This window comes from Octopus bimaculoides, chromosome 2 (assembly GCF_046866305.1).
Source record: "Octopus bimaculoides isolate indiv1 chromosome 2, ASM4686630v1, whole genome shotgun sequence".
In the NCBI taxonomy this organism is placed as follows: Eukaryota; Metazoa; Mollusca; class Cephalopoda; order Octopoda; family Octopodidae; genus Octopus; species Octopus bimaculoides.
The window spans coordinates 108,864,443-108,881,032 of record NC_142929.1 but is presented as its reverse complement, the minus strand read 5'-3'; the positions used below and the strand labels follow the sequence as shown (position 1 = coordinate 108,881,032).

General features: G+C 34.5%; 1 protein-coding gene across 16 annotated transcripts in view; it reads right to left on the bottom strand.

Moving 5' to 3' along the window:
* Window positions 1–16,590, bottom strand: part of LOC106882671 (inositol 1,4,5-trisphosphate-gated calcium channel ITPR1) — a 312,035-nt gene that overhangs the window by 161,433 nt on the left and 134,012 nt on the right. For 12 of the 16 annotated variants that reach the window (XM_089347463.1, XM_089347470.1, XM_089347460.1 and 9 more), the window contains exon 6: window positions 15,962–16,060. In XM_089347463.1, coding sequence (XP_089203589.1) covers window positions 15,962–16,060 — 99 coding nt within the window. Of the gene's footprint in view, window positions 1–11,990; window positions 12,845–15,961; window positions 16,061–16,590 lie in introns of those variants that run through there. The other 4 variants (XM_089347472.1, XM_089347473.1, XM_089347471.1 and 1 more) reach the window with 4 other exon arrangements.

Genomic DNA, 16,590 nt, shown 5'->3' with positions numbered 1-16,590 from the left:
AAGGTCATATTTGTATGATTGAGAAAGTCACTTCATAATCACATGTTTCCACTTTGTGATATCATGGGCAAGTGTCATTGACTGGGTTGCCCAGTACTATGTGAATGAATTTGGCATGAAAGCTAGTTGTGTGTGTGTGCACAAGCACGTGCTTGTATGTGTGTGAGCATATGTGTATCTTTTATCAATGTATGTTAGAGAAAAATATACATGCAACATGCACACATACACACACATATATAAACTTTAGTAAGAAACCAGAAATATCAGTGACACTCCATTATAACTCTTGCCATAACTGCAGCAAACCTGTAGTTGGCCACAGAAAACCTGTAACCAACAGAACTATTTTTCACAAATTGTGACCTAAAATAAAAATAAATAGGTCAAACCCACTCCTACAAAAGTTAAACTCAGTATGTAAAGGAACACAATGTCCAGCATTCTACCAATTCTGCTATCCTCCACATTTAACACATCAAGCTAATGCTAATGATAGCAATGGTTAAGATGTTTATGGTAGCTATGATGATGATGACGACAGTGGTGGTGGTGAAGATGGTTGGTGGAGATGGTGATGGTGGTGCTAATTTGACAACTGCTTTCCTAAAATTATGGAGATTTACAGTGATTTTTTTATTTAGAATAAGTGACTTACAGAAGCAGACCTTTAATGTCAATCAATAATCATGTAAATTCATGAACCATCGTCCTAATTTTCTTCCCTCTTTATCTACCTCACTTCCGTAATGTCATCATTTCCTCTTTTTTACAAATGACATTAGTGAAAGTATATTGTAGTTGTTGTTAATCTCTAGGCAAACCATGATTAAACAAACCTATTGTCAAAGGAGATTTGGCAAATTTTTCCAGCGAAGTATGTAACCAAGTACAGGTTCTTTTATAAGCTCATCATTATTATTATTGGCAAGCTGGCAGGATCATTAGTGTGCTAGACAAAATGCTTAGTGGAATTTCATCTGTCTTTTCATTCTGAGTTCAAACTCTGCTGAGGTCCACTTTGCCCTTCGTCCTTTCAGGGTTGATAGAAGAAATACCAGTTGAGCACTAAGGTCATTGTAATCAACTAGTAGCCCCCTCCCACAAAATTTCAGGCCTTGTGCTTATAGTAGAAAGGATTATTATTATTGACTGTATAATTCGAGCGTTAATCTCTACATTTTTCATTTCCAGCAGTGGAACTCTTGTGTACCAATGGGTACAAAAAGATAAAGTATTTCCATTATTTTCTAGTAAATAATTTTACATGCATTGTGTGGAAGAACAGTAATGTCTCATTGTTTGTTACCGTATATTTCACGACCTCTACTTCTACACTAAGCAAAATTATCTCCCCTTCCTAAATTATACCCAGAATAAGACTATCAAGCACTGAACTCTTCAGTTCACTTCAAAAACTTGTAGTAGTGATACCTTGAATAAAGTTACATAGATACATATACCCTGGGTGAACTTATAATGCAACTGAACCAACAGGGTGCATCTAAATGCCATATCTTAAGATATCTGTGCAATAGAAACACGTGTTGGACAGAGATTTAAAGTGAATGTATTGTATAATACGGTAATAAACAAGTTTTTGACAATATTTAATCCTCCATTCTTATTTTGAATGTCTTGTGCACACATACACATATATACAGCAAATTACAATGACATACACGTGTTTGCCCTGCAGTAACTACTCACTGTTACAGATGCAGCCTTGCAGTATTGTTGGTGCAGTTCCATCAGGGTCTGTCCATTTAGTCTTCTTGTAAGTGAACTGGCTGCAGTAAATTTTTGTTAGTGTTTTGTGGGAGGTAGGGGTGTTGTTATTTATAGGTATGTGCTTCTGACCTTGATTTCACCCCAGTTGCCGTTCGAAATTGAACAAGGAATCTTACAAAACAACAACCTTGACTGTGACCTATTTTAAGACCAAGCCTGAACTTCAGATGACAACTGGGGTGAAATCAAGGTTAGCAGGAGATATCTATAAATAACAACACCCCCTACCTCCCACAGAACACTAACTAACAATATTTAACAGCAACCAGTTCACTTCAAAAAGGACCAAATGGATGGACCCTGATAAAACTGCACCGACAATATTTCAAGGTTGCATCTGTAACAGTGAGTAGTTATTGCAATGGAAACATGTGTAGGTCATTGTAATATGCTGTATATAATTATAAAATAAATTTAGTGGATGTACAAGTCTCCATACTCTGTATCATTATTAACATTAATGTGATTGGCCCTCGTGCCGGTGGCACATAAAAGCACCCACTACACTCTCGGAGTGGTTGGCATTAGGAAGGACATCCAGCTGTAGAAACTCTGCCAGATCAGATTGGAGCCTGGTGCAGCTTTCTGGCTTGCCAGTCCTCAGTCAAATCATCCAACCCATGCTAGCATGGAAAGCAGACGTTAAACGATGATGATGATGATGATGATGATGATGATATATTCCAGGGAATCTTTACAGTTCAGCAGCATAGGACATGTGAAATTCCCCAACAGAAGAATTCATGGAGTGACTAACAACTAATTGTAGACACAGACATTGGATACTGACTGTTGTGGTTAGCTGGCATCTGGATTCCAACTGAGAGCTAACATGGTATCCACCCAAATAATATATCTCTCCAAACTCACTTATATATATACACACACACACACACACACACACACACACAGAGTAATACCTCACTTTACGAAGACCCGATTTATGAGACTCTAGATTTATAAGCTTTATTTTATAATAAAGATAAAAAGGTTAAACAGCTAAGATCAAAATTTTGAATGAAGTACAAAAGTTTCTACTACTATAACAAATGCTTCTGTGTGTTACTGAGCGATTTATAGAGAGCAAAACAAAAAAGCTTCTAATCAAACAACTCTAGATTTGCTTTTTAAAAAAGAAATCTACAAGTCTGTCTAAGAGTGCTTATGAATTAGCTATTGCATTTACAAGTGATGGTGTGTGTGAGTCTAGTGCGAGTGAAAGTGATTCAGAAAATGATAATTTATTCTTTTATTAGACACAAGGGCTTATATAAAATAACATAAAAGGACATAACAGGACAATACAAAAGGGTTTTTAAATCCTGTAAACAGAAAAACAATGAAAATTAAATAATTAAAATTCCCAAAAAGGGGAGGCAATTTAAAGGTTGCTCATTGAAAAAATCCACAAAACTATGGGTGATCTGACCAACAGGGCAAGAGCCCTTTCCGTTTTTTCATTTTCACAGGTGCAAACTCAAGATAGGTTCTTTCACACTAACCATTTTTCCAACATTCACTCATCTTTCAACAAACTTGCTAGAAGACAACACTTCTATCTCCACCCTCACTCTCCCTTTCAAGTGAAACTTGAAAAAGTTGATGAGGGTTTGCCCAAAGAGGAAAGTGTCTGTCTTCAGTCCTTTCAAGCATGTCCACGATACAACCTCTTTCGCTACAACCACCAGACAAATGAAAACTGTCTGTCCCTCCTGGCCGAAGGAGGGCGGTGGGACAATCCTCACTATGGGTTCAGTTGATAGCCAGATCTGTCCTACACATGACAGCAGCTGTTCAACATAAACCCACAGGTCAGCAATGCACGGGCACTGGTACAAGTGCGTGCAGAATGGTTTCGTCGCTCTATGCGCACCTTGTGCAGGCTCAGCTGACAGCAATCAGAAAATGATAATAATAATAACATTTTTTATTATAAATGAACCTGACACTCTTTTTACTTCACATAAAATATTCTTTACATTCTACTGCTGATATATTGCCATTTATTTACAAGTATTGTAAATTTAATAGGTAAAATATTTTTCTGGGAATGAATTATGATTTATAACATTGCTATTATGGGAAATCATTGTTCTGCTTCACAAGTTTTCACTTCATGAATGGTCTCCAAGAACAAATTAACTCATATATCGAGGCATTACTGTGTATGTATGTATATATATATATATATATATATATATATATATATATATATATATATATATCATCATCATCATCATCGTTTAACCCATACCAGCTTTTCATGCTGGCATGGGTTGGACGGTTTGACTGAGAACTGGCAAGCCGGGAGGTTGTACCAGGCTCCATTCTTATCTGGCAAGGTTTCTACAGCTGGATGCTCTTCCTAACATCAACCACTTTAAGAGTGTAGTGGGTGCTTTTTATGTGCCACTGGCATTGACCACACTCGAATGGTGCTTTTTATGTGGCACAGGTGCCAGTCTGGCAGCACTAGCACTGACCATGCTCAAATGCTGCATTTTACGTGCCACTGACACAGGAGCCAGTCAGGCGGCACTGGCATTGATCAAGCTTGAATGATGCTTTTTAAGTGCCACTAATATATATATATATATATATATATATATATATATATGGATGGATGGATGTAAGCATGGCTACATATTTGTTTCACAGTCATGAAGTCTCAGCTTTCTTCAGTCTCACTGAGTGGTGGCATTTTGGACAAGTGCCTGTTACATTAGCCATTTGAATGAAAGTGGAGAGAATGGTAACTGGGTCAAAATCTATCAGATGTACTATATCTGCAATTCAAATGGGCCACTTTCATTATACACTGTCAAACTGATCCTCCTGAGGATTCTATAAAGGATATACATATATGAGGAATACTTAGCTATGTACAAGCTAATTTAATGAGAAGGCTGTTCTGTTGATTAAGCAATTCATCTTGGTTCAGATGTGAGTGAATTTGGGAAATGGAAACTGTAAGGTACCATGACTACTATTTCTAACAGGTCAGGTGACCTTGTAAATATGCATTTATTGGTTCATTTTTATTATCGACTAGGAAATTAAATTTATCATTGAATAAGATAGATGCCAATTGATAAAGACTCACAATTCACTGTTAGTGACAACTAAGTAAACTGAGACCTAGAGAATTAAGCAGCTTATTTAGAGATACCAGAAGCAGGTTTGAACATAAGACCAGAGAGTCAGGCTATTTCACTTAAACAATAATAGCTGTTTTTAATTTTTCATTTCTTACTTTCAGGAATAGGGAAATATTTCAAGATATCTCAAAATTCAAGAGCATTCAGAATATTATGAATTAATAAAAAGAGAGAATGAAAAAAAAAATATCTGTCTTGATATAATGGAAGACAAACTAAAGGAATCTTCTTTTAATATCTCCATTGAACTTCAAATAGATGCTTGATTTAGTTATTAATTTAAAGCATGGCACTGTAATTAGTTGATAGGCTCAAAGAACAATGATTTGCCACAAATGACAGATCAAAATACAGAAATAAATTTCTTTGCAGACATGAAAGAGTAGGAAGACATACTTCCAAATCTTAGCACACAGTTTAGGACAGGAAAAGAAAAATCAATACTGCAGTAAAGTAAGAATTGGGGAAACATGCTGATTGCTGAACTTCGGTGACATTGTCAACGCTATCTTTACCTCCCACTCTTCTTCATTATCATAACATGTTACATCATTCCTACATAAAACAGATGCATCATCAACACACATACACTTTTTTTCCCTCTGCTATCACGGGTGAGATATATTTGGAAAATTTCACAACAGATATATGCATGTGTGTGTATGTGTGTGCTTATGCATTTATGTATGAGTATTGTGCGTCTGTGTGCATGGGTGCATGCATGGTTATTCTTTCAAATACAACTCAAATAATCTTTAAGAATTAAAATTTTAATTCATAGACCATAATCTCATTATATTCTAATGATAATCAATTCTAAATCGAAATTGGAAAAAATACTATTAATAGAATAACAGATTGGAGCCTGGTGCAGCCATCTGGCTCACCAGTCCTCAGTCAAACCGTCCAACCCATGCCAGCATGGAAAGCAGACGTTAAACGATGATGATGATGAGTACTGTGCTTAAGTACACAGCTGCAGGATTGAAGTGACAAAACAAAAATAAAATAAAATAAAAAAACTAAAAAACTAAAAGTTCAGTATTCAATAGAATTATAAAGGAGGAAGTAATTATGAAAATAAAAAAAAGAAAAGAATGTGTTTGTTTAAATACTGTGTTCTCTGCTTGAAAGACAATATCGCCAATTCTTTTAAGTTTTGTATTTTCTCTACAACCCCAAAACATACAAAACTAGCAATATGGAGAATAACCAATATGATAGTATTTACAAAATGTCAAGCGAGTCTCAACATGCCATTAAGTCTGAAGTCAATATGGAATTTAGAAATTGAATTAAAGACATATATGAGAAGAAAGAGTCTATGACTCCATGTAATGCTTGGTCAATATTTAATGACATGAACACTATACAAGCAGAAGGAGATCATAAAACATATGAGACTATTTATGATTTTGGAAATACTTGCCTATTCAATTCTTACAAGTAAAAAAGAATAAGGCAGTGAAGTGAAAAAATAGTGGAAAATTACACCAAAAGCAATAAGTAATTTAGTTTCAAATCCTTTTAATTGAAACTCAACTACTCTTCATCAGTGAGCACAAATTGCTTGTTAACATTTTCCTTTTTAATGAGAACCAAATATTAACCTTTTGCTGGACACCGAATAGAGATCATCTTGAAAAAGCTATAACATTAATCACATCACAGAGTCAAATTGCTCCACTCATATTGCTCCATGGAAATTCTTTTGGCCCATTAATGCTTTGAAAGTAAAAGTCATTCACTGTGTTTATTGTGTCAAAATTTCTACTTTAAAATTAATTTCAGAAAACTGTGAAATTTATTTGTCCTGATGACCATAAAGGAATGTATATAAATATTCATATTTATTTGTGTATGTGTGTGTGTGTATCATCATCATTTAATGCCCATTTTCCATGCTGGCATGGGTTGAATGGTTTGACCAAATACTGGTAAACTGGGGAGCTGCACTAGGTTCCAATCTGATTTCGTAAGGTTTCATATAGCAGGATGCCTTTTCTAATGCCAACCACTCTGAGAGTGTAGTGGGTGTCTTTTATGTGCTACCAGCATGGTGTCATTGACCTGACACTGACATTGGCCACATATATATATACACCCACACACACACATATATATCGAGCGTCATACTAATACATCCTTTTGTTATTTACACCACCTGTCCTCGTCTGTTGTTGTTTTTTCGTATATTCTCCCATATATATATATATATATATATATATATATATATATATATAGTCACAATGAGGATATTTAAACTTCTTTTGGGATATTTTATCCAAGATACACTGGTTTAATATATTATATTTTGAAGAGATATTTCTTCAATGAATATATTATATAAAATATCGTAAGATATCAGACATTATTATCGAGTTAAAAATCAGAGAGATCTAATGGATATAAATTAATTTATTAATTACTTAACGTATTCACCTACAATTGTTTCATTTGAAGGTGAATATGTTAAGTAATTAATAAATTAATTTGTATCCATTAGACCTCTGTTTTCTAACTCTTTCTTTCTTTCTTTCTCTCTCTTTCTATATATATATATATATATATATATATGAATGACTGCATGCATATGTAATTGTGTATCAATGTAGCTGTATGACCTCGCCATTCTTCTGCAACTTCACAATACCATTACCCTCTTCTCTCCTTCCCACAATTATCTAATCTGTTAATGTAACAATAAATCTCCTTTGGGTTGTTGGATGCATTGTAGTGCCTCCTTCACCTCCTCTCCCCCCACTTGCCTCTAATACTTTATCCTGGTCACATTAACTGTTTCTCCTTCTCTGGTTGTTTGAAAGGATATCCTGTATCTACCTTCCTGTTCATCTTTGAATTTTCTTTTTTATCACTTCATCTCCATGGCTTTTCATTGCAGTACATTTCTTGTTCGGTGATCACTCTCTCTCTGTTTCTCTCCACTAAGTCAATCCTCAGACTTCAATTTTAAAAATAATTTCCTTACTCTCAGACAAGGGGTCAAATAACAAAATTCTTAGCCAATCTTCCACATTTTATATTAATTTTTCCTAACATAGACACCCACCAACTTCACTGGATTCTGGAATTTACTCTATTTCATATAGTATTACTGAAAAGATATTTCATTGCCAAATGCTGAATTTTTAGACAGATCCTGTGGTAAAAACTGTGATAGCTTAGTAACTAGTTAACATTTGGGTAGCAAAGTGAAGTGGTTGTTAAACTATTGACAGTTCACCACAGTTTATAGCTGATAAAATGAATGTGTCATATTAGGGTTAATTTATATATTCATCCTCTACAAAGTATACCCTTTGACTAGTATGAGAACCCATTATTAGGGTAGGCAAAGTTTTAATGAATTTCAGTATTTTAGATATTAAAGAATTTGACAACAGAAAATTGAAACAAGTGGAATAAATCAGTTTGTTCTGAGGAAGAGAAAAATTCAAGCTATTCATGGTTTATTATTATGATTATTAATCATTATTATTACTAAGTTTAAGGCAGTGAGCTGGCAGAATCATTAACACACCAGACAAAATGGTTAGCAACATTTCTCCTAGCTTTCTGTTTTGAGTTCAAAATCTGCCAAGGCTGACTTTGCCCTTCATCCCTCCGGGGTCAATAAAATAAGTACCAGTTGAGTACTGTGGGTTGATGTAATTGACTACCCACTTCCCCTTAAATTTAAAGTCCTGTGCTTATAGTAGAAAGGATTATTACTAAGTTTACATGTAAGATGCAAGTTATTTTCTTTTCATTGTTAAGAACTTTAAAATATTTCAGAATGGTCTAGAAATACAAAGTATTATATAAATTTTGTTGTATCTTGAGAGGATCAATAATAAACATATGCACTGGTTCTATTTCACATCTTTGCTTTTGGGTTAACCAGTTAACTAACTGACTCATCGATTGTTAGATTAATTGTTTGCTCAATCACTCAACCAGCTAGGTTTATTGAAGCCTTTTTGTCACCATTCGCAACCATATCAATGACATGACTGAGACAGATTTGAAGCAGACTTGAAGTAAAGAGGGCATGTTATTGATGAGGTCACGAATGGTGAAATAAAGACTTTGACAAACCTAGCTAACTGAGTGAATGACGAAACGACTAAATAAACAATTGATTACTTAACTGGTTAAATGGCAAAGCAAGTAATGAATAAAAGAAGTGAAATATTGGGTTGTCTGGAAAGTTTGTGCCGATTTATAGTAGTTTACCTTTTGACTTATTTGCCATGAAACCACCTCAATTCTGGGAAGAGGGAGATGCATTGTGCAACAAAATGGTTCATATTTGGTTGATTAAAAATGTAATTTCAAGTATTTATTGACCTTTTTCTTTCCTTTAAAAATCAGCACGAACTTTCCGGACAACGCAATAGTACCAGTATTTATTATGATAATAGCCCTCCCAAAGTACAACAAAATATGTTTCAACACATGAGTTGACATCAAAAGCCATGCAAACCCAATACAAAAATGAAATATCGCATAGATGATTTTTAGAATTTAATGACAGATTTTACCCCTAAAGTTATGTTCAGGTGAGGAAGAAAAACATTTTTGGGAAAAATTAGTTTTTAAAAAAAATAATCCAAATGGCAGGGGGAAGAAACAAGTTGCTTCATATCAGCTAGCTACACAGATGGCCAAAGCAGAGATAACTACATGGTGTGTGAGAGAGAGAGAGAGAGAGAGAGAGAGAGAGAGAGAGAGAGGGAGAGAGAGAGAGAGAGAGGGAGAGAGAGAGAGAGAGAGAGAGAGAGAGAGAGAGAGAGAGAGACTTATAAAAAACAAAAATATTAATAATTGAGATATGATTAAATGTGTAAATCATGTGGAAATTAGGAAAAACTGGTTAACTAGAAACTTTAATGTAAACATGATAAATTACCACTAATAAAAAAGAATGCACTTAATGAGATACCCATTAAATAATATTACTCTTCCAAAAAGATTTTATATATTTTCCCATAGTGAGACTATATAAAAAGAAATTAACACAGTTCCATTGTTTTAAGCACAGGCCATTTATAGAGTATGGCACATGTCTAACACACACACACACACACACAGAGTCTCTCTTCTCAAACAATCTCTTCTAGTTTATAGTTACATAGTGTGTGGCATACTTTACAAGCCTCCTACTATATAATTACAGTTACATGGTTTTATGACAGTGTTCTGACTGCTGGATCCAGTTTCAGTTAAAAAGATTAGTGGTCTAAAGAGTGAAAGACCTACCTCTCACTATTTCATGCTGAACCACGTAAAGTAGATATAGAAACATTTGAAAGATTTATTATCCTCATCATCATTATATTATTATTATCATTATTATTACTATTATTATCAGCATCATCATCATCAAAGTGGCAAGCTGGCAGAATCATTAGCATGCCAGGCAAAATGCTTAGGAGCATTTTGTCCATCTTCACATTCTGAGTTCAAATTCCATCAAGGTCAACTTTTACCTTTCTTCCTTTCAGGGTTGATAAAATAAGTTCCAGTTGAACACTAGAGTCAATGTAATTGACTTGCCCCTTCCTTTGAAATTGCAGGCCTTGAGCCAAAATTTGAAATCATTATTATTATTGCAAGGCAGTGAGCTGGCAGAATCACTACCATACTGGACCAAAATTCTTAGCAGTATTTCATTTGTCTTTACATTCTGAGTTCAAATTCTGCCAAGGTCAGCTTTAATTTTATCCTTTTGAGGTTGATGAAATGAGTACCAGTTAAGCACTGGGTTTGACGTAATAGACTATCCCACTCCCCAAAATTTCAGAAATGATTATTATTATTATTTCAATTTCCATTTTTTGTTTAATTTTAATGAAGTTTTCACATCTGAAGTTTCTAACAGCTATATTTATGCAGTGTGAAATGAGGGAGAAAATAGTTTATCATAAATAGACCATTAAGTAAAACAGTAAAACTCAGTAGGGTGGGGAACATAGCTGTGAGGTTAAAAAGTTTGCTTCACAACCATGTGGTTCTGGGTCCGATCCCATTGCATGGCTCATTGGGTAGCCTTTAGCTGACTGGCCTTCTGAGTGGAATTTGGTCAACAGAAACTGGATAGAAGTCTAGAAACCGATGGTAAACATATCTGTGTGTGTCTATGTATGTACATTTGTGACTACACACTCACAAATACATACATACATACATGCATGCATACATACATGCATGCATACATACATACATGCATGCATACATACATATACTTGGGAATGATAATTTTTTTTTTGCCAACTAAACACATGCACTATTTATTAGATCTTCACTTTAGGTTTATTCATATTCCTTTAGTTTATATGTCTGTCAAAGTTCTTTCGTCACACATTCTGTGACCTCATCAGTGACATTCTGTCTCATGTCTCCTCTCGTCCTGCTTATTCCATGTTGTCCTTACATGATACCACAGGACAAGAGTATAAACTAAAAGAATATGAATAAGCCTAAAGTGAAGATCGAATAGTGCCTGTGTTTAGTTGAAAAAAAAAGAAATGTTCGTCCAAATGTAACAATATCTGTTTCAACACACATGTTCACATCATGAATCTTGCAACACACACAACCACAACAAATAGTTTGCAGTAAAAGACATAACTAAGTGATTCAATAAATACAGAATGATAAAATAAGTTGTTAACTGAAATCAGTATGGATGTTGATATGATTAACTAAAAAAAATCTTTTGAAGGTGGCACCTTAACATGATCACAGTCCAATGACTGAAACCAATAAAAGAATAGAAAATAGCCATCTTTAAATACATGTGAACATGAAGAGTGACAAGCTGACAGGGTACTGGCCAGTGTACTCTATCTGGCCATATCAGGATTAATTTCTTATAGTGTCTCAGAGATTATGGTAACTATACTAACTCTCAATGGCTGTAAAAAGGTACCATGGGAAGATACAGTGTATTTATTGTTTGTAAGCAATAAATACAGGGTAATTGAGAGCTTCAGTAGCTCGAATGTCAGAGTTTATAAAAATGAAACAGGACTTTACCGCAATTGAGCCATCTCACTTCTGTGTAGTAAGGCAAGTCACAGAAATTAGAATCCATTTCTTCAAGGAAAGCCTGGAACTGTCAGTGATTAAGCCCATGATTCCGAATAAAGTTCACCACAGTTGTAACCGGTTTTAGTGCGCAAGAAATATCTAAGTGTTTTCCACAGAGTACTTGCTGATGTATAATGCAGTGTATAAACAGAGCTTTCAGAAGTTAAATCTCCTCCAACTTGGTCTGGATCTACCCTACCAAACCCTTCCTCACTCCTGCCATGTTTTTTCCTCCATCAACTGTAACACACCGAAGCTAATTCCACTGAAGGTTATAGTTTTTCAAAGTTTTCTGCACCTCTATGAAAATATCTCCTCCAGTTGTTGTTCCATGTATACTGCATACGAATACCATTTCTTCTATAATCTCAAAGTTGCAATTAATATCACGAATGAACACAAGAAGTTGTGACGTACTAGACAGATCAGTAGACTCATCCATTGCAAGAGAATACCACAAAAATTTCTTAGCTTTCTCATGTATCTGTTACTGTATATTCTCTCCAAGTTCTTCTATCCTCTGCACAACTGAACTTGCTGAAAGGCTGATACAGCCAAACATGTTAGCTTTTTCAGCACATAAGTCATTTGCTGCTTCCATCATCATGCACTCTTTTATAAAGTTTCTGTCAGTAAATGATTTTCCTCGCTTTGCCAACTTATTCACTATTTTGCAACTTACACGAGTGATAGATTCATTTTCAACAAACATTTTCGTAAAGAAATTCCTTTGAGATTCCAAACTATGTTTCATAGATTCAAATTTCTCAGACTGCAACATTCCAGAATATTTAGAATATGTTGTTGAGAGATGTTTTGCTTCGTAGTGACAACGAATATTGTACTCTTTCATAACAGCAACATTTTTGTTGCATATCAGGCAACTAGCTTTCTGGTCATTTGTTTCCACAAAGAAGTACTTTTCTCCCCATTCTTTATTGAAAATGCGACATTCATCATCAACCTTTCTCTTCTTAGTAGCCATAACGATGGGTGAAGAAAAAACAAAAGCAATCATAGGCCTCGGCATCAGATATTCTCGTTTTAATTGTAATCACTAATAACTGACTAACCCGAGGCACACATAATGTACTTTAGTAATTATTATGGTGCATGAAATACATAGCACATGATGTGACTGACTCAGTATACATATGACATGCGTAATCTAAGAAGTATAAGAAGCAGTATAAAAGCATGTTTATTGTTTTCAGTATACGTCAGCGGGCTGGACAAATTGACGTCGTGGGCCAGATCTGGCCCGCGGGCCATAGTTTGGTGACCCATGCTATAAATGAACAACATTGCTTGCATGACAGTAATACTTAATTGCAACCAGCATTTAATGTCATGACAGGCACAACCCACCTCCACACACATGTAAATACACACACGCACACACAACAGGCTTGTTCCCCTTTCCATCTACAGAATCCACTCACAAGGTTTTTGTTGGCAAGAAGCTATAGTTGAAGACACTTACCCAAGGTGCCATGCAGTGGGATTGAACTAGAGATCACATGGTTGGGAAGCAAGCTTCTTAACCCCACAGCCACAGTAACATCCCATAATTAATTGGGCGTTTAGAGATCCATTCCATGAAAGTCTGTCTGTGTGTCTACGAACCTGTTTACATTTGAAGTAGTTGTATGCTGTCAACTTAATGTGACAGTCCCCTGAAGGGAATAATACTACTGTTGGTTAGACCTAGGAAGCTGCACCGCTTCCTGTCGGCCTTGACACATTTCCTGTGTCCTTATGTTTACAAGGGGGAGACAAGCACCTCCACCCAGCTAAGCCTGCATCCAGAGACATGTTTCTGAGTCTTTGCTCGTCATCAGTCTGGAGTAGCATGACTTGCTAGTCGAAGATGCCCGTCGAGCACTTGTAAACATATAATAATTCTAGTGAAATACATTCACTGATTTCAAATTTAGAACTAATACATTTCTAAATCTCTCAGAGAGATTTATGCAGTAGTGATACGATGAAGTAGTTGTATGCTGTCAACTTAATGTGACAGTCCCCTGAAGGGAATAATACTACTGTTGGTTAGACCTAGGAAGCTGCACTGCTTCCTGTCGGCCTTGACACATTTCCTGTGTCCTTATGTTTACAAGGGGGACACAGGAAATGTGTCAAGGCCGACAGGAAGTGGTACAGCTTCCTAGGTCTAACCAACAGTAGTATTATTCCCTTCAGGGGACTGTCACATTAAGTTGACAGCATACAACTACTTCATCGTATCACTACTGCATAAATCTCTTTGAGAGATTTAGAAATGTATTATTTCTGTTTACATTTGTTTCTGCATGCAGCCTCTCTCACTCTCCCCACAAAATGTCACAGTAGATGAAATTCAAATAATGTTTAAGGAATGTTAATACTGCCTAAGAAATATTTTGGTAGGCATATTAAAACAATTAAAAAAAAAAATTATTCATATATCACGTGCTGCTATTACTACTGTCATCATCATCATCATTAACAGTAGTTACAACATCATTGTTATCAATGTAATCATCACCAACATCATCACTTATCAACATTACTAATATTGGTTTAAGATTAGCTTTTCTAATACTTAAATCTGATTTGCTTGAAGCAGTAGGATCTTGATTGAACAGACCTGGCAAGCTATGTATTGAGTAACAGAGATTTAGTCTCAGACATATACCACCCACACACTCAAACATCCCCACCACACACACACACACACACATACACACAGAGGCAGGAAGGCAGTCAAATAGAAACAGACACATAAACAGACAATAACCAAAAGAGAATTAAAGAAGTAGTTAGGACTTATCCAAAAGAATTTTGGACATGATCAAGAACATTCAATTTGTGTTAGCATTACAGATATATTCTAATTGTTGAAAACAAACATGAATATATGCATATAAGCTCATACATCTAAGATTATATGTATCTGTATGTGCATCCATGTCTGTGTACATGTGTGAGTGCATCTGAATAACAATATGACACTTCCCTACAAATATGTTAATTTTTTGGTTCATTGTGTGTAAGAACTATGATGTATGAACTTGAAGAATATGCTAAAATTCTATTTAATATAAATAATGAACAACAATTATTATGAAGTAGATCTGCTTAAAGTGTAAAATTTCTTAACAAATTAAGTTAAGGCATTTACCAAGAGAAAGGAATGTTTACAATAAACATCAGGTGTAAAAGTATTAATTTCAAGAAACCATTCTAAATTTGCAAGAAAAAAATGTTTAGGCCTACCACACAGAGCATAAAGAACACTTTCACTTACAATTCAATACAATTGATTATAATCTTAAGCTGAGCCAGTAAAAATCAGCTCAAAAGTTATTTACATATTGAAAATAAATTCAATTATATACGAACAACATAATCTTTTTTAAACTGTTACCAAACTTGCATCAATAATTTATACAATGTGATGAGACTAACTGAGATAATTGGAATTATGATTGGTAAATATTTAAGTAGTTTATCAAAAAACATCCTTTTGGTATAAATGGGTGGAATGGTTTCCATATTCTTTAAAATGAATGGCGTTTGTAATATAACAGGTTATTTATACTTCTTTTTACTCTGTGATTTTTTAGGTATATTTATTTAATAAAAGTGATTGGTTGGTCAAACTGTGCTTAAACATAACAAATCTGTTTGAGACATTTCTTATTAAAATGTAGATAACTAAAAATACAGGCTTCAAATTCCAATGTTCCCTTTTTTAATGCTTCATTTAATATTAATAGAATTCAGAGTGAAATGTAACAGCTATAAAAAAAACATGCTAAAATTAAAATATATGATGCTACATAAAATACTAACATAGCTTTGTAACTAAAAATATGTGCTATAATTTTAGAAAGAAGAGATTTGCTTCAATGAAAGGAAACATATATGCTTACCTCTTTGCATGCAACATTATCAATCAGGTTATAATTGCTTGCATGCAATGGTTGATCAGCATTGACAGGATTTAAAATTACTTTATCTCCAACAACTACCTGTAAATTACAGAATGGAAAAAGAAAAAGTGTTGAAGATTAAACCAAAATTATATTAAAAGACTAGAACAGAATTCTAAGGAAAACAAACTTAGGTTAGTTAATTAACTTAGAATGTAAGAGTTTGATAGTTCTGAAAAAAAAAAAATCAAATATTTACATGTATTGTTGAAGATAGATTCTACATTTGAATGAAATACTTGATGTCCGTTCATTCTTCACTCAAGAAATGATAACTAATTAGATTTTATTAGATTTCTTTATTTCTGAATTGAATTATTTCTAAAGCAGTAAACATTGATTAAAATGTAGATATGATCTTTGTTTACAGAGCATTTTCTTCAATAAAAATTTTGCTTTCAGACAATAGCCATCCAAACAGCAGGCTACTCCTCTCTGGTAGATGCTGTGTAATCAAGCTCCGAAACATTTTCATTCTTAATGTTTTATAGAAGGACAACAACCTCTACCATTAATGAGATAGAGTTTACTTGTTTCTGTGTTTGAGTACAGTCAATGCAATCATGTTA